Source organism: Schistosoma mansoni, chromosome 5, assembly GCF_000237925.1.
Source record: "Schistosoma mansoni strain Puerto Rico chromosome 5, complete genome".
In the NCBI taxonomy this organism is placed as follows: Eukaryota; Metazoa; Platyhelminthes; class Trematoda; order Strigeidida; family Schistosomatidae; genus Schistosoma; species Schistosoma mansoni.
Genome location: NC_031499.1, coordinates 6,194,279 through 6,219,809, shown reverse-complemented (window position 1 = coordinate 6,219,809; position 25,531 = coordinate 6,194,279). Strand labels below are relative to the sequence as shown.

Below are 25,531 nucleotides of genomic sequence, written 5' to 3'. Positions count from 1 at the left end.
TACTGTGTAAAATCTGACTTTGCTAGTGAATAACTAAGCTCTCATCGTTTACGTCTAATATATAAATCGCTTCTACTATACATAAGGCACACCTATTACTAATTATCACAGAATCTTCCAGTAGAAAAATGTGTCAGTTCTCCCAGAGTTACATTTTGTTCCCCCAGTTTTTTTCTCTTTACTTATTTACCCAATAATAATGAATACCATCAATTTCGATGAATTCCTTTAGCACAGCACTCTAATTCTTCGTATCAATTTAAATATTCTAACTAACTCTTGGTGTTATTTTGTTTTTCTTTCTGTCTAACTTTCCCATTGTCCATATTTCCCCCCCCTAATCTCCAAAAATTCCTTCCCCTTTTTTTCTGCGATTGACCTCTGTTAACTTACAAACTGCCTAATATCACTTAGATATATGATTTCCCTTCTTTACCAAAATCAGATCTATCTATACATATACATATATCTTATGTGCACAAATTACATACAATTATTGGCACAATTTTCATTTTAGACACAATCAGAGTAGTGCCAATATGCACCTATATACATACACACACATATGTGAACAGGTAGACACAATAACAATCATAACAGTGGGAAAAAGATAGAAAGTGAAAGAAATCCCAATAAACCGATATTATACTTTCTACACCAAGAGGTATCAGGATTAGTAGTATAATTATTATTATCATTATTAACAAAAGTGAAATTCATTATTGACTATTCATTATATTCAGTAGTATAAAACATGATTCAATTTATCCGGGATATTTAAAATGATGTATCATTATCATTATTGAGAAGAAAAAAGAAAAAAAGAAAAAAAAAGAAGATTGTTTCCAAGAAAACATTGATCTAAACATCGAATGTGTAAAACACAATAGAACATAATAAAAGTGAACATAGTAAACACATTATTGTTAGTAACCAAAAAAAAAATGGCTTTTACACAAATTGGATGTTCCTCATCATATAAAGCTACATTATGTCCACGAACTATATCACCGACGACGGTAACTAGAAATAATGATATTACTCATGTTGATGATGAATTTTCAGTAAGTAATGAGTTATTTATTTTGTTATTAACCATACTTAAATATAGTTACGTAGATTAATGTTCGTGGTTATGAATAGATTCCTTATTGACCTTATATCTGACTTCAGTTATATTGTATGGATGATTATTGTCTTAATCCGCATTTATTTATTTAAAGATAAATATTGGTACAAAGGGGCACCAGATATATATGCACCACACAAATCTCATTTGATTTGTGTGAGGGCTGCGATACTGCCCAGGTGCCCAAACTGAAGCAGGTTCTTTTCTTAGATGATCAAACTTGGAGCCTTTGACCTAAAGGTCTGATCCACAAGGCAGTGGAGCATCATAAGGAAATGCAGTCCCATGGTAGCCAGTGACCAACGATTGATTCATACGCCATTTGTTCCTTCAGCATACTGAAGCCCATGTGCACCATTGGTTTGGAATCAGAGTTTTCCAACTCCCCTAGGTGGATGCGCCATGTCTATCAACCCGGTTAAAGCGCCGGACATTCGCTTTTCGTCCACTCAATTTCGTAAACAATAGTAATGCCACGAGAAGGCAGTGAACATTAGTGGGTTACGAAATTGAATAAAGCAAATACAAAAATGTATTTCGAATACATATATTTCATGAAATCGTTGATATGAACTGACAATCAGGGAAATGAAGCGAAGGAAAAGAAATGATGCTCACTGGAGAAGTCATGTGAGCCAACATGATATAATCAAGCATTAATCAATATTTATAACCAAGCAAAAATAAGTTACAGATATGTGATGAGTAAGATGAGAAATGTACACACACTTTAAAAAAAAAAGCAGTTAGGGTTGACAAGCAAATAATTAACAAAGTCAAAATATGATTTAACAAGAATGAATAAATTGGTTTGTCCAGGAGCTAGAATAAACTACGTGGACTTCACATAGTAACCAACACTAAATTTTATGTTATATCCTAAGGAGTAGAAAATTGTATTTCTGACATTTTGTATCTTAATGTGAATATTTACTCTGAAGAAGTGGCTTGCATTAGGTCACGAAACATCCGAAATACAATTTTCTACCTAATGGGATATAGTAAAAACTATTTATTGATTATTATTTTCTAGACCACTGAGCCGGCATTCAACGGTGTTAATGTCTAACTTCAAGTGATCCACGAAATTGAGCGACACATCCACCATTGTCTTTAGTGAGATATTATCTCACAATAGACCTGGTTGAACTCCACTGATCACTGCCTCTAACTAGAACTTTAGGTCCTGGTTTCGAATCTAACGAGGCGGGTTCGTAGATGCGCACTGCTGAGGAGTCCCACAATAGGACATAAGGGCTGTCTAGTGATTCCAGGTTTTCCATGATCGTCTAGCTTCAATTGATTCATGACCTCAACTATTAAAATTACTATAATATCCACAAAATCCCTTCTGATATTAACTTTCTATTAAATATTCAATTTTTTGGACCTATAAAATTATGGTTATAGATTTATGTAGTCATCATGTTCATATTTCATCTAAATTTTTATATGACTAGTAATTGATAGAGTTTGATCGTATAAAAATAAAACAGTTACCTCAGACAGCGGTAAGTGATAAACCAATATACAAATGACAATTGATTTATCCCTGGATGGTGATCAATGTCATGTTTGTGAAGTCCTTCTTAGTGCAGATCGAATGCTATTGATCAAGTTGCAATGTGGCTTGGTGGCTCGGTACTGCGTGCACTATGTTGAAGTAAGATGGTGATTGGAGGTGAAATGAAATTGTAAATTACTAAATAAAAACCTAATGTATCATACTTTTCATCAAGTTTATGAATACATAATTCGATTTTATGAGACAGTTTTAAGCTCTAAACAAAGATGAGATATAATGTCAATCAACGTTTCAGAAAGCCTATACTTAGTAAATATACTTTCGTGAACCAATACATTTTACAGAATGGAAATCTGGTTTTCAGATCTAAAATAGTGATTTAATGATTGAATTTGTGAGCCAATTAAAGCCAGATTAATATGCAAAACCTGTAAGTATTGGACGACTGTTTCGTCCTAGTATAGGACTCTTCAGCTTAGCGCATCCATGATAGTGTAGGTGCGATTCAAACTAAGAACCCTCAATCTCACGCGCGATTGTCTAACCTCGAAATCACTGTTCATGAATCCAACAGTGTTAATGTCTAACTCCAACCACTCCACGATGTTGTGCCAATGTTTAGGCGTTAAGCGTTTGCTCATGAAACCGAAAGTTCTCAGTTTGAATCCTGCTTGCATGATCGTCGATGCGCACTGCTGAGGAGTTCCATACTAGGAAGAGCTAGCTACCCAGTACTTTCAGGTTTTCAATGTTGGTCTAACATTCATCGATTCATGATCTCAATCAAGTACTGTAATGGTTGATATATTTTCTTGAAGAGACGAGAGATTAATGAATTTGGATTAATATGTTAAATATTTATTATACTATTCGAAAATTTCTAAAGATATTCACATTTAAAGATGATCAACAGAAAGACAGTGTTTGAATATAACTACATTTATATGTCAGTATAGTTATTTGTGACGATTGTCATACTTTCATAGTTGAATTCACGAGTTCATTTAAACTAGACTACCATTGAAAACCTGGAAGCACTGGATAGCCGTTTTGTCCTATATATGTATTTGAATATTTATATACGGAATAAATGTTTAAAATAGAATGAAATTCTTTTCTATAAGTGAACATATACTGTAATAATCCATAAGGATAAACGATAGTTGATTATTTAGTCATTAAAAGTTTTAATTATTTGTAAAATCAAATTCACTCAGTGTTGTTTGCTTGTATCTGACCACTATTGTTTAAGACTGCAATTAGTCAGTCTCTTGTTGGCATATATATGCATCCTGTGAGGATTGCCTCGATATTACCTTAAGTCACAAGCACTATAAGCTGAGATGGATAGTGGATAGCAGTGGAATCCAGGATGCGTGTTTCATCCTATTTAAGATTCGTCAACTGGATGTATCTGAGTCCCAGAGTTGGTCTTCATTCCAATACTCTAATCCAACACCGTTCACTTCAAACGACGCAGTAGCTAAATGGATAACGTGATGACGTTTGACGCGAACACTACTGAGTTCAAGTCTTGGAGTGAACATCAACTCTGTGATGTAGATACACCCAGCTGACGAGTCCTAAATAGGACGAAACGCGCTTCCTGGATTCTACTGCTAACCACCACCCATCTTTTCTCATAAATATTTGTAATATTTTTTTTAAAATTCGAATATCAAATGTGTTTATCTCAAATTTTAAAATGAAAACTTTCTCAATTAAGCTTTCAATGTGAAATAACACAAACTATATTTATTCCTTTTTATTAAAATGGCATAGAAACAACAAAGTATCCATGTGGTGTATGTTATCTGATGCTGTTACGTAACATGTGTCTGTTTATTTCACCATAATGAGTACAAATTGTTATTAAACTTTTATCTTTTCTTTAGACAAGTCAATGACAGAGAGCTTAAGGGTAAAAGCATTTAGTAGAGAGAAAAATATTATTGTTCCCAGGACAAAAGTATGTATATATATCATTAACAGGATAATGTACTAAAAGTCTTTAATGGTTCACTTCAAACTGTTTAGTTCATAAATGATGTGTAGCATTGTCACATACCAAGGAATCTGTGTTGTATATTAAAACATGTTACAACTTTTTTCCGGGGGGTGAAGGGAGAATTTGTGTATTTCTCTATTGTTTTACAACTAAAATTTTTTCTTTTGACTAGTTGTCTTCATATCATTTACAACGAATGGATCTATTTTGATATACTATTCTTCTAATGGTTTGATCATTACATTAGTCTATTATGTATTGCTTGTTGACAATCTAGGTACACCTCTAAGGAATAAATTAAACGTTAGACGTCTTCCAAAGTAATATTAGGTCAGTGCAAATGATAATTTCAAAATTCATATGAATTTTATAGGAATCTAACTGAATCAAAAAAGTAGACAAATACAGCATTAATACTAACTATTCAATCGATTGTAAGTATCTCAATTTCACAGAAGATCAGTCACTGTCAGAATGGCTGAATGGTAACATCACAAAATATGAAGTGTAGTTAAGTTAATTCAAAACCCATATGAAATTTCAATATTATAAAGATAATGTCAAGTTATTTAGACTAGTGGTCACATTGTAACTAGATTGATAAAATTTGATTAGCATTAAGTATCAAAACAAGCATTACATCGCTCATTACTTAGTAGTCTATCATTCACATTATCTTAACTTATTGTCTATTAATTTCCTTTAGAAAAGTATATTTAACTAGGTCGTAATAACCTTCAGTTTATTTTGAATGAAACTATTATTATCTAAAGTAATACTGTTTTTTTTCTGTTAAAAGATGTCTCCATAAATCCTTATGTTGATAATAATCTACATATACTCACTAGTGACTAGATTCAAGACAAATTTCCTGAAGTTCTAGTGGAAAGACATGACCAATGGTTTCCAATCCATGTCGAGTGTGGGAAAAGTAATCCATCTCGGACAATGGATGAAAGGTCTCGCCAGATCATGTATTAATTTAAGTTACGTATTAATACTGTTGGATATCGATTCAGTGGTCTAGAGGTTAAGCTTTCGCGCAATGGGAATGAAGGTGTTGGATTCGAGCTACTCATGTGAAATCGTGGATGAGCACTGTTAAGGAGTACTATACTTCAACGAGTTGGACATTCAGTGTTTCCGAGTTTCCAACAGTGATCTAGCATAGATCGAATCTTGAACTTTACTGTGAAAATACTACAATTTTCACAAATCTCTATAATGATAATAAAATAATTTTTAAATATACTGAAGTTTTTAGCGAAATACAAAAAATGTTAATGAATATTAAGGGCTTTTTAAAAGTAGATTACTTGAAATAGATCAAAAGTTTTTGTATAAACTTTAAAGACAGACAGCCAGATTGAACGTCAATTTTTTTATGTTAATGATAACGGAACAGATACTTCCTCTTCTACTATTCAATTTACTGGTAAGATAGTTTATTTCAACAAACTGAATTCCAAGAAGTCATTTGTACTTAATGATAGTTAAAAACTTTGGGTAATAGTAAAATGAATTAGATGTACAATCTGAGAACTTGACTTCTGATGACTTCCATGAATGTTAAAACCAATAAAATAGATAAGACTAGTATAACTGGGAAATATTTTTTAAAGGAGAAAATGTTTATTAACTGTAGTTAGTATATTTATTCAACACATTATTAGATATGTATCATAATACATGGGAAATATTGGTTAAACCGACCAAAATATAAATCAATAATTATCTTTATCGCACTCATTTGGATAGATCTTTACCGCTTCATGAGTGAACTAGTATCTGCGTACATCAGTTAATTCCCATCAAGTTAAACCATATTCGGAATGACATTAGTGTCATCAGTAACGATAATTGATGTTCACGATATATATTCTAAATTGAGCACTGAACAATAATTAAGTAACCTAAAGATAATACATACATTGTAGCTATTAAGGTCTTTAGATTCATCCACATCTGTGATTGTAAATCCTCTTTGCTAAACTATCTTATACAACCTTATTTTCAGCGATTGTTCAATCAAATATGGTCAGTAATCAAAGCTAAACTTCCGCAAACTACTTTTTTTTTATAGTTCATCACATCTGAATTCCAACTTACCAGAACTTAGTTAGTTCATTTACGTAAATTTTAATGGTTTTTTTTTTGTGTTTCACCTTCCCTTCCCTACTTGTTGTATCATAATTAATTTGTTTCATATCACTCTTTATTTCCTTGTTGAAACAATAAAAATTTTCATTACTGCATTTTCAATATAACTCACACCCCACCCCACCCTACCCCCCAAACACACACTCACATACAACTAGAAACGAATGAAACTATTTTCCACTTTACGAGTAATCTATTCAGTTTTCAATATTATTATTATTATCATTAATGAGAAAGCATTTAACTATTTATATCCAAGTTTTAATGTGTATTCGGGTACAAAAACGAAGTCATAAAAACTCTCTATATATACTTATATTGCTTCTTCATTTACATATATAAGTAGTATTAATAAGTAGTATACTAAAATGTAAGAGGTATATAGATCAGTTAATATCTTTAATTCTTAGGATAATAGTTTCAAATGTTCTAGGCTTTTACATACTCACAAAGAAAACTGTCATAAATAGTATGTTAATTTCTGTTTAATTACATATGAAAAAATATATCTGTATGTGGGTGTGTGTATGTGTTTTTTGTGTTTGTTCTAACTATATTCATTGGTAATAATGATAGATACTTTTTTTTGAAGATGTTCACATCATGAAATGATTCTTCCAAGTTAAACATCTAATAAAACAGGGATAGTAGTGAATAATTTTCTTTGGGGGGGGGTATCATTGACCAATGGAGTTTATTTGTGTCAGGTAGAAATAGGTATCTACCTCAGACAATAGATAAAAGGATGTGAAAGAGCATGGATCGATTGAAGTTAAATATTAACACTGATGGATGTCGACTCAGGGGTCTAAAAGTTAAACGTTCGCACGTGAAACCAAAGGTGCTGGATTGGAGTTCCTCATATGGAATCTTGAATGAGCACTGGTAAGAAGTCCTGTACTTGGACAAGCTGACCATCCAGTGCTTCAAGGTTACTAATGGTGATCTAGATTAGATCAACTCGTGAATTCTGTTGTGAAAATACTATAATCTTCACAAATTCTTTTTTCCAATAATTTGAATACTTTCATCAGTTGGGATCTAGTCTAACAGATTTTAACTTGACGGTGTATTGTACTAATGTATGAAGTGTTAGAATAGTATTGAAGTAATCATTGAAAAGATACATTATTGAGTGAACTTTTCACTCTTTGCGGATTTGTGTATTATGGATTGAGTGGTTTTATAACTATAGGTGTTATTCAGCTTATCAGATTGAAGTAATTAGATAAAGGTATTCTAACCTGTGATTTAATAATTGAATTTCGAATGTTTTAATCACCCAACGATAGGCCGAATTTATATGAACATCTTTAAACAAATGAAATTTCCCCACATCTATACGGCTGTAGTGTGTGTTACTAATGTCAATAGGTATAAGTAGTATGTATCACTAATCGAAAATAAAATGCCTAGCAGCAGATGGTTAAAAGATAGAATACAAGAGAACAGAAATAGAGAATGATTGGTATGGAAATTAATGAACAATAAATTCTGTAATATTTAAAGAAAGGATTTCCAGTAGAAATCAATAAATTGTGATCCTAATCAAATAAAGAATAAAATCGATCGAATAGAATTGTAGTGAACAAAAACACAAAAGGTGACAATCGAATGTATTTGAACGCAAAATTTTAGAATCTCTTAGTAAAATCTGAGAACCATATAGTAAATTCTTCATTTGCAAAATGTCAACCAATTGTATCAAACTTGACTGTTCCGTCTGCAAAATGTCAATCAGTTGTCTCACACTTGACTGATTATTCTTTTCCACGCCAATCACTCTCTGTTCTCGTTCTTTTGACTTCGATCTTCTTAACATTCTGCCTCCAAGTATTTCACTTCCGATAGATGATACATACTATATCAGTAGCACATACCACTCAACGAGTTCATCATATTCAGCGAATACTATCATTTTATTATTTTATTTGAATTGGTAAATCAATTATAGGTAATGAGAAACTTGGCACATGCATGCATTAGTTCAAGTTCCGTTACAACATTAACACAACAAGATGAAATTCTAAAAACAAACACCAAGGTAGTAGAAGTAATAACAGTAACAGTGGTAGTGTAAAATATAACATTTATAATATGTTACTCACTTACTTACGCCTGTTACCCCTCGTGGAGGAGCATAGGCCACCCACCAGTTCTGGTTAGCATTTTCTCAGCGAGTTAGTTTTCTACAGGATGGAGTGGCTAACCTCATGCCAAACCCTCCTTCTCTACCCGGGCTTGGGACCGGCATTAACTATATAAGTGTGCAGGCGGATTTATTTATATATAATTCAAGAAAATAGAATAAACACTCCAAATAAATGATGTAGAATGAGTTCGGCACTCAGAATCTCAATGAACATAAGAGTAAACGTATTTATAGCGTGAGAATCTAACCAAAAACATAACATCGAACATCGGAGACTTCTAGTTACCTTAACCAGACATCTGTACTCACTAACATGGTTCAGACTAGTATTTAATGACTTCATGGACTAATACTATATATTAGTTTAGACTTCTACCTGTCTGCTTCTACACCAGACAACATCGTTTGTCAAGACAAGTTATGATTAGGGATATGGAATACTTGTCCAATAAAATATTCAAATGATAAATTTACACAATCCTATCAACTGATTATAAAAGATCATATCATTATTATCCTTTTTACGTTTTATGACTCCACAAAATTCAAAGTTGATGATTTGAAACAAATAAAGACAATACTAGTCACTGAAATTTGTCAACTTTCAAGAATTTCTCAAATAATACAAAACTGAATGAAAGGATCTCAAACTATAGACTGTAAGCAGTAAGTCACTTGATAACATATGTAGGATTTAAAAAATACGGGACTAATCGACTTTTAAAATGCTTGTGAATAAAAGCTATATCTAGGCAATACGCATAGTATGCACATATGACAATAAGAGACTGACCAGCTTCTGTCCTATACATCAATGGGAAGAATTAAACAAAAAGTACTAAGTGAATTTAAACTTCATCCCTAAGCAAGTGGCTATTAGGACTCAATAGCTGAGTGGATAATGCGATAGCATTTGAAGCAAAAGGTACTGGGTTCGAGTCCCAGAGTGAACATCATCTCTGAGATTCAGGTACATCCAAGTGACGAGTCTCAAATAAGACGAAACGCGCGTCCTGGATTCCGCTGCTATCCACTATCCACCTTTGCTTGTAAAATATTTTTCTTTATTGACTTTAAAGTTTGAAAATGATAAGTGACTTTTAACATTTATTTATATTAAGAAAATTGTCTCTATGCGATATATAGTCATTAGTCTTTAAAACGGTTTGAGAATAGACAGTAATGTTATCTAATATAAATGTTTCGGCTTATTTAAACTCAACAATTGGATACACCTTAATGCCATTGCTAATACTCACTCCTGAATTCTAACCTAATATCTTCCGCTCCAGACGTTCAGTGTGTTATCGAAGCACTTCCAACTGATGAGCCCTAAATAGGACGAAACATATCCCCTAAATTTAATTGCTAGTTTCTATCCAATTTCACTACCACTTATTGTTTTACAGTAATTTTCTGAAATATTGTTCTAATAACAAGATTAAATCGGGTTTTTTCTATGCTTCTTCATTTGTTCAGCTAGCATGGCAACACTTCATTGTTTAATTCTTGTATGTAACTACTAATTATTAGTTCAGTTTATTCATTTAGATTGTGTATTAGTAATCCATTGATAATAATTAAGAGTTACATTATTTCAAGCAAAAAAGTCCCATTACATAGTGAAGACTTATTATTTCTGTACAATAATAACTAAAATAATCAGTGTACATTCTGTAAGAGATTCAAGAGAACATGTTTCGTCCCATTTCAGACTCTTCAACTGAATGTATCTATATTACAATATTGAGATTTATAGCATCTCAACCCACATTATTTATTGTTTTGAAAGACAATATGTTATTCATTGAGCCCTCAAGCATACTTACTTACGCCTGTTACTTCCAATGGAACATAGGCCATCGACCAACATTCTCCAACCCACTTTGTTCTGGGCCTTCCTTTCTAATTCTATCCAGTTTTTGTTCATTCTTCTCATGTATGTTTCCAATTCTCGGCGTAATGTGTTCTTTGGTTTTCCTCTTCTCCTTTAACCTTCAGGATTCCATGTGCGGGTTTGCCTTGTGACGCAGTTGGGTGACTTATTCAATGTGTGGATAGGACACACATTGTGGAAACCCTCAAGCATAGTTTGTCATTAATTTGTTTATTTTATATATAAGCAACTATAAATCTTTACTAACCGGAGAACCAATTTAATTAACACTTATCAATGATTCTAAGAAAATCTATCCTTCATAATAAACATATACTAAGTCCAACAATAAGAATTCGTTCATTATCGAAATAATCCTTTTCAAATCTCTGGAATAAACAGAATAAACTGTTTAGATGATGAAGAAGAAGATTTGTAATTCAAATAAATGATTGAAGCAGAGTTTTATTATCTTAGGTGATTGAATTTGTTATGAAAGTTCTACAATCAAATCATTCAGTTCAGAGAACAAAGAACTTCACCTAAAGATTAAACCGTATGACTGATTAACTGACTTTAAAACTGTCAAAAATTTCACTATGTACTTGTTCATAAAGAAGCAGATAGATCATCATAAAAAGACTGTAATACTAATGTAATATCAACCATTTCCGTATAACCGTTCATGTTGAAATAATGTATACAATCAATTAAATATTCCTCCATAATTTAACATTGTTCACTTATTCATATATGAGTAGTGTTATATTAGAATTTTCTAAATCGCTTATTTATTGTAGCCGATTGATAAAAACTATTATTATTATTACTATCATTATTATTATTATTGGTAATAGTAGTAGTATACAGGTATGATTCAAGAGTACTCTGTTTTCTTTTAACATAAGCTATGATAAACTATAAATAGTTGTCAATACCAAGATTGGACTTGGTAATTTCAAAGAAATTGAGCATTGAGTAGAGAGTTAATAATAAATATATATTTGAAATTCACTTGGTGTTGTTTATTTGTATCTTCCCATTGTTATTTAAGATTGCAATTGATCAGTCTCTTGTTGGCATATGTGCATACTGTGCGGGCTGCCTCTATATTACTTGAAGTCACAAGCTTTATAAGCAAGCATGGATAGTGGCTATAAGTGGAATCCATGACGCGCATTTCGTCCAATTCGAGACACGTTAGCTGGATATGCCTGCATCTCAGAGTTGATGTTCACTCTGGGAGTCGAACCCAGTACCTTTCGCTTCAAACGTCATCGCGTTATCCACTTGTCATATCCAAACGAGTAGAAAAATTGTATTTCTGATGTTTTGTGATTTAATATCAGCCGCTTCTTCAGAGTATACAAGCTACTTACAATAGGTCATGAAACGTCAGAAATACAAATTTTCTACTCATTTGAATATAACAAAATTATACTTATATGAGAGACTAATAGGTCCTGGGTTCGAATCTCGTGAAGCAGAATCGTGGAACGCGCACTGCTGAAAAGTCCCGAAATTGGATGAAACGGCCGTCCGGTGCTTCCAGGTTTTCCACGGTGGTTCAACTTCAATTGATTCATGATCTCAACTACTAAAATTATATTTGTTTATAATCTACAAGTAGCAACATATATGATACACATTTTTTTAATATTGAGAAATAAATAGCTATGCATATTAAGATATTGGTGATATGTTAATCTCATTCGATTACAAAACATTACCAGATATGTGAATAACATGAAGCGAGATCAAAATTTTCATTGTATTTTGTTGTATGCTACTTATATCGAAAGACATAAGTAGTGTGTGACACCAATCAGAAATTGGTTTTGAATTTAATGTATCGTTTTCACATTTTACGAAAGAACTCTGCAATTTTACATTAAATAGAAACTGGTTTACCCAACTTGAGTTGTTATTTACTAACTTACTTACTTACTTACTTAAGCCTTTTACTCCGCTTGGAAGAGCATAGGCCGCCCACCAGCATTCTTCATCAGACTCTGTCTTACGAATTCCTTTCCAGTTGCTTTCAGTTTCTATTCACACTTTTCATGTGTACTACCAATTCCTGAAGTAGTGTGTTCTTCGACCTTCCTCTTTTCCGCTTCCCTTTAAAATTCCAAGTTAGCGGTTGTCTCGTAATGCAGTTCGGTGATTTTCGCCTATAGTTCTTCTAGAGTTACTGCCGGTCCTAAGCTCAGGTAAAGAAGGAGGGTTGGGTATAGGGTCGGCAACCCAATTCCATAGAAAAAAATTTTGCTAGAAAATCGCCCACTAGAATAAACAAATTAAAACATTTAATCTCTCATTTACTACAGTATATTTAATAATCAAGAGTTTTATGTAACTGTTGTAACCTTTCGACTGTTTTTCAAAATTATTATTTTCTTTGAAAGAAATATATCAATCGCAGAATGTTCCACAGTTTGATTTTAAGCTTCTTCTGAAATAAAATGAGTAGTATATTTAGTGATCTTAGCTGTATTACTGGTTGCAAACGTTTATTCAATGTTCAATATGGACAATACATTCAATAGAGATGAAATTTGTTTTAATTCACTTGTTTACCTTTCAATACTATCAGTGTTAATTTGAGTTAGGTAAATGAACAGTAAATTTAGGTTTTTTGAATGTAAATAGAATATATTACACCTATGGGTTAAAAATACATACTACTTTATAACGTTTTTCTAGTGTGGGTGATCTGTAAAAAGGGTGCACATCACAAAATGATCTTAGGTAACCAATGAAAATGTAAAAGTAATAGCATAGATTGATCAAAGTTAGGAATGTAAATCATCTTAAACAACTAATTATTATTTAGGTTAATTGATATGCCATGAAACATGAAGATTCAATGTTCACTCCATTATAAGTTCGTGAATAAACATTGTTGGGGAGTTGTGTATCAGTATGAAATAGCTATCCAGTGCTTATTACTTCTCAGTAGTTTGTTAATTAATCTTTTTATTAAGATCATTCTATTCAGAAAAAGCAAACTGTTAACAAGTTATATAGTTAAGATCATGAATCAATTGAAGCTAGACCACCATGGAAAACCTGAAAGCACTGGACAGCCGTTTCGTCCTACTGTGGGACTTTTCAGCAGTGCGCATCCATGATCTCGCCTCGCCAGATTCGAACGAAGGACCTAACAGTCTCGCTCCAGAGCACTTAACCGATAGACCACTGAGCTGGTCGGCATCCAACGGTGTTAATATCTAACTTCAACCAATCCACAAAATTGAGCAACCATTCACCATTCAACCATTCCACAAAACCCATTTCTGATAATGTTAACAAGTTAATTAATTATTATCAATAATGAATGGTAATTAATATATTAATACACTAATATTTTTATTTTAAATACAGGAGGTTATAAAACAGCCATACCACTTTATATGACTACATTCCAAAGCAATGAAATCGTAACAGAAAGGATTCCATGAAAACACTATACTGTCCAATTGAACCATAGAAAATAAACTCGTAAATCAACTTATAAATTCAACTAATAAGAATTACCATAATCTCTACAAAACCCCATAATAATAATTATTATCCTGTGCACATTGGCGATTAGCTTGAAGATGGATTTCTTGAAGTTCTCGTGAGAAGTAGTAACCAGCTGATTCAAATTCGTGTCGGGTATGGAACAGATATCTACCTCCGACAAAATCATGGATCGATGGAAGTTAGACATTAACACTGTTCTATACCAGTTCAATGGTCTAGAGATTAAGTGTTCGCGCATGAGACCGAAGGCTTAGAGTTCAAGTTCCGCCAGTAGAATCATGGATACTTACTCATGAGGAGTCCCATACTAGGACGAAATAGTCGTCTAATGCTTCCAGGTTTTAATTGATGGTCTAGCATAGATCAACTTATAAATTCAACTATTAAAAACTCATAACTTATGTGTAAGCATGTGTAGTAGTAGTGTAGTGAACAGAACACTGGTTGGAGACAATCGAATGTATTTAAGCAAACATTACAGACTTTCTCAGTAAATTCTGATAACCATACAATGAAGAATTAACTTGCAAATTAAAATCCAATAGTCTCGATCTTCACTGTTTCTTCTCTAATTCAATTGTTCGTGCATTTTCCTACTGATTGCGCTTCGTTTCAGTTCTTTCCTCATCGGTCTTCTGCGAAAATACATTCTATGTCTGACCAACACCGTACACTACTTATATGGATATAAGTAGACCACACCACAGTAGTAGCAGACGCCATTTTTAAAACTATATCAGTAAATATCTCGAACAATAAATCCCCATTGAAAACCTAAAGCATATACATATATCCCTTTAATATGATTTACAAATAGTAGTACAATAGTATACTAAATATAATTTTTATGAATCCAATATTCTCATCATGTTGAATTTTCGAATGAAACTTATCTATCCATAAAATAACTTTATTTTATTTTTGATCTACTTTAGACATCCTTTAAGACAATAATAATGATCGTATTCAATTCTTTTGAATATGATCACAAATATATAAATAACAATTGGATCCTTAATGAAAGGGTTATTAAGTATAAATAAGATGTAGCCAGCTGAAGACTATGCTTTGCATATTTTATTATATCTACATATATTCATGTCTATATTACCTTATCATTTATTGAAGGTGTTTCTTTTTAAAATGCATATTGTTTATTAAATAAATTTAATACCAAATAAAACATAGTATGTATATAAAGGGGTAGGGAGGGAAAGGGGAGACAAAGTCCGTGAGGACGTGCTTGCGTACGTGTATGCGTGTATGCATATGTGTGCATGTGTGTGTGTGTGCATGGGAAATGGAAATACATTCATTTAAACAAAGGAATGAATGAATATTTATTTATTTATTTAGTTAAAAGTTACCTAAAATGAATAAACAAGAAAAAAATGATAAAGAAGAAATGTCGAAATTCAATATTTTTTTTCAGTTTTTTTTTTGGTTACTGATGTATCGTTTCAATCATTCATGATTTATGAACCTATTTGAATAGTTTATCAATGTGATGTGTAGACTTAAATCATTAATATATAGATATTATTACCCCCCCCCCCAAAAAAAAACGTATATTTCATAGAACTACTTGTGGTTTGAAATAATAGAACAATGGATTATATGTATATACATTTAAGTAGATGATTCCAGAATAGAAGGATTATGCATCTCTTTCTTTATGTATTCACTTACAAAAGACATAAATATTAATTTTTGTTGTTGTAAATTGTTTTCTTTCTTTTTTCTTTTCTTTTCTTTTTTTTCTTTCTTTTCAAAACATGAAACTAACATCATTAAGAATGATTTCATTCATTGTTATTTATACAATAAACATTGAACGGATAATCTATTTCATTGCTTATTTAAATATATAGATTGACTATTATTCACTTGGTATTGTACCAAGTAAATCAAACTTCACCCGATTGAACAAGCAAGTGGTTATTCAGACTCAGTAGCTGAGTGGATAATACAATGACGTTTGAAGTGAAAGGTACTAGTTTGGAGTTTAAGGGTGAACATCAACTCTAAGATTCAGGTACATCCAGCTGACGAGTCCTAGATAGGACAAAACGCACTTCCTGGATTCCACTGTTTGCCACTGTTCATTTTTGCTTATAATTATCATTTATTAGTGTTGAATATTCTCTGTTTGTTTAGTTTTATATGTTGATCAAAATTCATTGATTAAAGAACCCTACACAATTTATCATTTCATATATATATATATGAATAAATCCAATAATAATGACTAAAATTGTAAAAACAAGGTCCTGGGTTTGAATCTCGTGAGGCGAGATCGTGGATACGCATCGCTGAGGAGTTCCACAATGGGACGAAACGGCCTTCCTGTGCTTGGACGAAACGGCCTTCCTGTGCTTGCAAGTTTTCCGTGGTGGTCTAGCTCCAATTGATTCATGATCTCAACTATTATTACAATTACTGTGATATCCACAAAAACCCTTTATATATATATATATATTGTTGACAAGCACTATGTAACATGAAAGTGAAGTTTAGTAAAGTTTCTTACAGACTACCTTTAATCATTTAACTGATTTAACTGTTTCATTTTATCGGAATAGAAATTTGTGAAGATCGTAGTATTTTCATAGTTGGATTCAAGAGTCGAGCTAAGCTAAACAACTATTAAAAGCCTGGAAGCACTAAATAGACAGCTTATACTAGTATATGACTTCTCAGCAGTGTGAATCCACGATCTCACATGCTGCACTCGAACCCAGCAATTTTGGTTTCTCACATGAATATTTGACCTTTACACTACTGAGCCAACATCCAACGATGGGATAAACGATCGTGCAGTATTTTCAAATTTTTAGTGGTGGTCTAGCTTAAATTGACTGATGAATTCAACTATTTACATTATATTGACTCATCCCAAGTATAATTTACATCAGTAAATTGCTTATACAATAATGTATTGCAATTTATAAATCGCACATTATTACGACATTTTTATTTTATTAAAATTCAGTAATGAATATTTTAAAGAATTTATCTTCTCTGTTCAAATTATTAGGTATCGACATGTGTATTCACTTTATTTACTTAAGGCTGTTCCTCTACATGGTGTAGCATAGGTCACTCATTAGCATTCTCTATCGAACTTTATTCTGAACAATCTTTTTCAGTTATGATTCATCATTTTGTTGTCTGTTTCCGATTACAGGCAAAAAGATTTCTTTGGTTTTCCTCTTCTACATTTCTCTTCATGATTCCAAGTTAGAGGTTGCTTCGTTATGCAGTTTGATGATTTCCACAATATGTCTTATCCACCTTCAACCATCTTTTGCTAATTTCCTATTCAGATAGAAGCTGATTTGTCTTCTCTCATAGTAAGCTGTTGTTGATGGTATTAAGCCAACGGATGTTAAGTATCTTGCATAGACAACTGTTTTTTTTAGATAAATGTGCCTTTTTTGATGATCGCTCTAAAAGTCCTCCAAGTTCCAACTCTGTATAGTAGAACTATCTTGAAGTTGGTGTTAAAGATTATGACTTTTGTATTAGTTGGTAGTCCTTTAAGTTTCATAAGTTATTCAGTTATAAGAATGCCATTCTTGCTTTACCAATCCTTACCTTCATATCTTCAGCAGATCTTCCACCTGTAGCTTTTCTAAGGTTAGTGCTTCTACCCAACGCGGGTAAAGTAGAAGGGTTGAGAATGAGTTCAATAACCTCATCCTGTAAAAAAACAACCTTAATATAAACAACCATTTACCGGAATCGACCTATGTACTTGACATTAAGCCTAATGATGTAATCATCTTACTTAAATCAACATAGAAGAATTCACGTCTTCAATATAATAAAACTCTGTTAATTCTATTAATCTTTACATTACTATTCCATATAAATACTCCCTATGCAATACTATTAATCTACATTTAATCAAAAACAACAAAACAAAAAAATTCCTGCTGTTGTGTTTTATTTTCCCTTAAAAAAAATCTAAAAAAAAAATTGTATTCTGATAACTTACCCCTTTTTTTAACTTAGTTACTTAACATTGATAAAAATTAAAATAGAAAAAGAAAAAAAATCAATTATCAATGAAGAACAACTGTTCAATATTTTTGTGAAAACGAAACATAACTTAGCTACTGTTTCATTGGTTTCCCCTGTATCATATTACATCATAATAATCAATAATAATAATAATAATAATAACAATCATAATCATACTGCCACTACTACTAATACTAATAATAATGGCAATAATGGCAATAATAATAATAATGGTACTACTACCACCACTACCACCACTACTACTACTCCTACTACTGCTACTACCACTACTACTATTACTATTACTACTACTAATAATAATAATAGCAATAATAATGGTAATAATAATAATGGTACCACTACTACTACTACTACTACTACTAGCACTACTACTACCACTACCACTCCTACTACTAGTACTACCACTACTCCTACTATGCCACTACTACTAATAATAATAATGGTAATGATAGTAATGTTATTTTTAAATAAATAAATTAAATAATAGCGCCTTGTGTTACGTCACCACATGTTGAGAATTTTTTAATTGTCCATATGTTCTACTGTTAAGAGATGAAACCAAAAAAAAATACAAAAAACAATTATGTTACATTGAAATATTTAAGGATAATGAAAAGTTTACTTTGATTCATTAAAAATAGTATAGGCGTGAAATTGTTTTTCTTTTAAAAAAAAAAATTTTTTTTTGAAAATAATCTTAGTGATTAAATTCACTTAGTATTGTTTGTTTGAATGTTCCCATTGATGTGTTAGGACTGCAACTGGTTAGTCTCTAATTGGAATATGTGCATACTGTGAATATTACCTCAATATAGCCTTAATTCACAAGCATGGTAAGCAAAGATGGATAGTGACTAGCAGTGGAATCCAATTTGACGCGCGTTTCGTCCTATTGAAATTTAAATCAGTTTAATGTTTCGTCCAACAATCTTGTCTAAACTTCTTCAGGATAATAATCAAAATTAAAATTATTAATTGCTGAGATTATTTTCTAAAATAGTTTTCATATATAATGACTTCTTTATACTTGGTGCCTAATTTTTGTTAAGCTACTCGTTCTAATATTGATGAATATTGCCATAGACTAGATTTGTATATATCAGAAGGGAGTTTTGTGATGATTTTAGTAATTTTATATTTAAATTCATGAGCCAATTAAAGCTAGACCACCGTAGAAAACCTGAAAGCATGGGGCAGTCGTTTCGTTCTCGTATGGGATTCCTGAGAAGTACTCATCAGCAATCTCACCGGTGGGATTCGAACCCAGGGCCTCTTGATCTCGCGCGTGAACGCTTAAATTCTAGACTATTGAATCGGCATTCAACAGTGGTAATGTCTAACTTTAACCAATCCACGATTTGTATTTATAAATAATCAAAAAAGGAACAAGGTTTTATTGCCTAGGAAATGATTAATTCAATGAAATAAAATGATACGTACCTTTATATGGTTTACTTGCTTGTTCATATTTATCACGTTTCAGGGTGGTTCTGACTAAAAACTAAGGAATATTGGTTAGTTATTTCATCCAACTACGGGATTTCTAGTAGAGTTCCAATTAAAAATCTCCAGTTATTGTGGTGACGGGAAAGGTATTAAACCTTAGGATAGTAAAAAATGATTCACGCTCTAAAATGATGATCATTCAATAACAATGGTAATAACTGTTTTCATTCTGATACAAACGAATTCCACTAACTTCAATGATTTATTTAAAAGTAGACCACTAGTGAGCATATGATATGTGTGGTAATGAATGTATTTTAAGGAAAATTATTTAATCTTTAGATGGCATTCGTCAAACACTGATCTCAGTTGAGGTGTTGAGTTCGCAATGCTAAAAATTTCAAAACTAGGACGAGACAGTTGTTAGATGATCATTGATTTTAAATAATATCCCAATTGAGATCAGTCATTGATGAATATAACTGACACATTAAATCGATCCCCACAAAGCCACCTTCATAAAAATCTTTTGCTGATTAAAATTATACAAGCATACAGCGATCAGTGTAAATGTAAGTGTAAACTAAATAGTTTCCTGATGAGATACTATCATTTAGAAGACAGTTCACAACATGAACTAAAATTAATTTAAGAACCATTAAAAATCTAAGTATATTGGATAATTGTCCCTTTGTTGGTAGATACTACCCTACAAGGTTCACATGTAATCAAACCTGAGATAGACGAATTTCATAAAGTAGTGATGCTAAGCTCCTTGATTTTTCAGTGTTAGAAGACTAATTAAAAAAAACAAATCACGCAAAATTTCAACTTGACTCCTTAGATGCATACTGATCTGCATTGGAATCAGTGAGAAATTTTCTCTGATTACGTTAAACATGTTAGCAAAGAAAATGTCATCTACAGATTATATTTCCTGGTTATCAGTAGAACTAGAGTAGCTATGATCCAAGTCTCAATGTTATTTCATTAGTTTTGACAAACTGATTTGATGGTGTAATGAACGAGAATACAAGTGGGGACAACTAGAAATTATTTGAATACAAAATTACAGAACATCTCAGTAAAATCTAAGAATCATACATTTAATACTTGATTTGTAAAATCTCAGTCAATCGTCTCAGATATCAGTGTTCTTTTGTTTACATACCATTCATTCTCTGTTCTCGTTCTCTTTTCTTCGATCTCCTTAATATTCTGCCGCCAGGCATTTCACTTTCGATTGATGACACATACTACTTATATCTATCGACATAAACAACATACACCATACATAAATATTCATTTACCAAATTTATCTGGTGATACATTTGTCTTTTACCCAATGTATGTTTACTTCAGACATCATGGTATACAGAGTAACTTATCCCTAATTGAAAATCATTTAAGAACTGAATTTAAAATTTTAAACTGATCATAAGATTTGCAGAAAGTCAATGCCTCAGCAGTCCCAACTTAAAATTCTCGTAGTTTGGTTATTTTTTCCTTTACTAATTTACGGTGTAAACCCGTGACATCACCAGCAGATATATGTTAGGTTCAGTTTTCTCAGACTAGTTACATCAGAAAATCAACTAATTTATCTTACAAACGGACTGATATCTTTATTGAATGAGTGGAAAGTTGGATAGATTAAAGTCGGTCATCATTAAATCTACATTATTACTTATTCGATTCGAATCCGCATCAAAAGTTTGGCAAAAAATGATCTATGATCGAGACTTACCAAAACTAATGAATGTTATAACTGTTTAGTCAATCAAGTTTCAATGCGTTCACTAGTCAATATTTCAGGTGTTCTTGCTACAATTGTCCACAAGCCCGTTATTATGTTTAAGGTTTTCTGCTGAACAACTCTAACCACCAAATAACTTTAACCCATTTATTTATCAATCCCCACGGAACTTAATTTATCCATTATTTATTTTTTGACCAATACACTTTAACAAGAACAATAATGTGACCTTCGTGTAATTCCTAACAAAAATATATTACCGTCTAAACATATGGATTATCATAAATCGATCAATATTGGACCACTATTGAAAAGCTGGAAGTACTGGACTGCCACTTCGTCCTAGTATGGGTATCCTCATCAGTGCTCATTCACAATCCCACACGTGGAACTCGAACCCAAAACCTTTGGTCTCACGCGCAAATGCTTAAACTAAATTGGCATCGAACGGTTTTAATGTCTAACTTTAACTAATCCAAGATATTACATAACCATCTTATTTATACAACAAATGATACAATATTAATGTAAACTAATTAATGATATGCCATGATAGTAATATAATTAGTGGAATGTAAAGCCTGACATCTATCAGTAAGTAGTATATTTTTTCTCAAAAATCAGTATGAGAATCAATCTTCTACATAAAAACAATAAATTATTTTCATTGGAACGCTTAGTTCCTAAATGATATTTGTTAGCTCACTTCTCTTTGAAACATATTCTGATAATTTTACCCGGAAAAAAAAACAATAAGAGCTTCACAATTAAACCTTTTAATTACTCAGAAACTACGCAACACCCTTCAACATGTTTGCTAGTAATATATATATATATATATATATATATATATTGTATGCCTGAACATCGATTACCACGACACGCTATGCTGACTAATATTGGGGATGGTTGGAATAAAGTTAGGGGCGGTCAAACCGAAACGTAGCATCAGTGCTTGAAGTCACTAACTTTTAGTGTGAGCCATGTTGGCAGATGCAGACTACTTAGTTGGGGTCCGCGTGACTATCGTAACCAATCGTTAGTGACTCTAGGTGACATGGCTCAGAATCGATCAGAATGGCGTAGGTGTATACACTCTTTATCTTCCCTTAAACCTTGAGATAAAAATTGCTCTATAACTTTCTTTCTTCCTATACTATATCCCTATATACAACCTTTCTTTTATATACTACCACCACTAAAAATTAACTACTCTTATGAATCCGATGTTCATCTTGTTGTGCTAACGAGGTATGGCAACTTGGACCGATGCATAAATATGCCTGGCCGTACGTTATAGCTGACTGGCTGATATATATATGTATATATATATTACACCAGTTTTCCGATAGAATACAATCCACATTCCAGTAATTTTAATGATTAACAGTCGACTGATACTTGTGTAAATACATATATATGTATACCTTAAATTATTACTACTACTTGAAGTAGTATTTATAGTAGTACTAATAGTAATAGTAATAATAATGATAATAGAAACAGCAGTATCAATCTAATGATAAATGGTTGTCAATAAATTGATCCATTGATTGTGTTGTTGTGCTTCCATATACATTTCCATGTATTTGTATAGATACACATAGATGGGTCTTTCGATGCTTCAAAGTATCTTTCAACATATATCTTGTTATCTATACATAAATATGTATGTTATATCTTCTTTATTTTCTAACAAATAATGACGAATTACTTCTCCTTCTTCTTGTTCTTCTTCTTCTTCTACTACTACTACTATTACTACTACCACTACTTCCCAATATTCCCATTTATTTTATTTTGTTTTAAATATACCGCCTCATGCTTTTATTTTTAGCGGAAAGAATAGAAGGAAAGATATCATAGGTTTCTTTCGTTATTTTAAGAAAGAAATGTCACCAAACTCACTTTGTATACAATTCTGGTTCTAATTTTTTCCACTCCTCCCCCCCTCTCTCTCGCTCGCTCACCCTCACCATCTCATTCTATTTCTTCAAATACAAATTCTTTTATTGTTAGTTTTGTTTATTTGGTTTTTCTTTTCGTTCTTTTTTTTTCTTTTTAAAAATGGTTCAATATTCTTTTTGAAGTTGTTTTGTTATGTTAAAAATGGATTACAAATAATCAATATTTTTGTGTCAAAAAATCAAAAAAAGAAAAAAAGAAAATTCATAACTATATGAAATTTATTTGCTTATGATGGGTACATTGAATTTGGATAGTTTGGGAATGAATAACTGAGCATCCATTCATTCATTTTTCGCTATGAAAACAAACAAACAAGTAAATGACAATAGGTGAACGGTTACTCAACTTCTTGGATTAGTTGAAGTTAGACATTAACGCCATGGGATGCCGGCTCAGTGGTCTAGTGGTTAGGCGCTCTGGTGTGAGGCTGGTAGGTCCTGGGTTTGAATCTCGCGGGAATGCGCACTACTGGGGAGTCCCACAATATGATGAAACGGCCGCCCAATGTTTCCAGGTTTTTCCATGATCGTTTAGCTTTAATTGACTAGTGATCTCAACTATTGAAATTACTATAATATCCACAAAACCCCTTCTGATATAAATAATATTCCTTAACTGGTAGATAATTTCTACACATTTCCTTATCAGAACTCTATCGAATATTTAATTTATTTGAAACTATCAAGTACAACCTTAGCGTAAATACTTAATCATAACAGTCTCATTAGTGAACATCTCTATAACATTTTATTGATTATCGTTTGACTTAAATTACGTAGGTGTCTTATAATAATCACTTACAACGTATACTATTTATTCACTGACTTGAACTATTAATGATAATTATAAGAATCTAGGAGAGGTATTCATTTAATTCTGATATTGTTTATCATAGATTGCCCTTATTCACGTCGACACTATTATTATTATTATTATTAGTGTTAATCAATATTATAATTTTGGTACAATATAGAATTCTCAGCATGAAGTATTTCATCAAGTTTCCATTTCTTATTTCTTGATCGATATTGACGATAATTATTGACTGATCGTCAGTTAGATCTTAGCATTTCCGAAGTCGACATCCGAATAATATTCATTTTTTTCAATGCACATTGCCAGCCGTCGTGATGTTTCTGGTTGTAAACTTTTGTAACTTGTACAGCAAAAGGTTGTAAATGTTTTTTACAAACGCACTTGAATAGGTTATGAGACTAATAGATATAAACATCTGTTGAAACAAATAAGGTAACAGATAACTTGTTGAAGTATCTAGATGGCAAGAACAGATAGCCCAAATAATCAGGCAGGTCTCCCAAAATTATGTGATATGATGACGTTTTTTTCCAAACACTAAATTGAAGTTCATTCACTTAGAAAAATGCTATAAAACATATTCCTATAAAGAACTATTTTAACAGGGAAAAAGGTTTATAACACTTTCCTATAGAATATTTTATATTGACTGATAAATAGTGATTAATATCATGTTTGTCTAGTACTGAATGGTGATTAAATCTCAGTAATCAACTAGGAATTTAACTTAACATTGACCAATTATTAGTGATCAACAAATATCAATTCTAAATAATATCTGAATGGCTAATAGATTACTGTTCAAACAATGAGGTTGAGTTAAAATATCGTAGGAAAAAGATTTGCATGAAGATTGTATACATTACTTCCTTACGCCTGTTACCTCTCGTTGAGAAGCATAGGCCGCACACCAGCATTCTCCAACCAACTCTGTCATGGACGATCCTTTCAAGTTCCTTCCAGTTGTTATTCATCCTTTTCATATCAGCTTCTATTTTCCGGAGTAATGTGTTCTTTGGACTTCCTATTTTTCCGTTTCCCTTCTGGATTCCAAGTTAGGGATTGCCTCGTGATGCAGTTTGGTGATTTCCTTATTGTATGTCCTATCCACTTCCAA

General features: G+C 32.0%; 1 protein-coding gene and 1 non-coding gene across 2 annotated transcripts in view; both read left to right on the top strand.

Moving 5' to 3' along the window:
* Nucleotides 1–944: 944 nt before the first annotated feature.
* The window catches only part of Smp_202880 (uncharacterized protein), a gene marked incomplete at both ends in the record, with an annotated part of 35,584 nt that continues 10,997 nt past the window's right edge, over nucleotides 945–25,531 (top strand). Inside the window, one exon of the mRNA XM_018797745.1 lies at nucleotides 945–1,064. Coding sequence (XP_018652756.1) covers nucleotides 945–1,064 — 120 coding nt within the window. The remainder of the gene's footprint in view (nucleotides 1,065–25,531) is intronic.
* Nucleotides 9,859–9,925, top strand: Smp_tRNA_01066_Gln_TTG.1.1. Its single transcript has one exon. It is a non-coding gene (tRNA).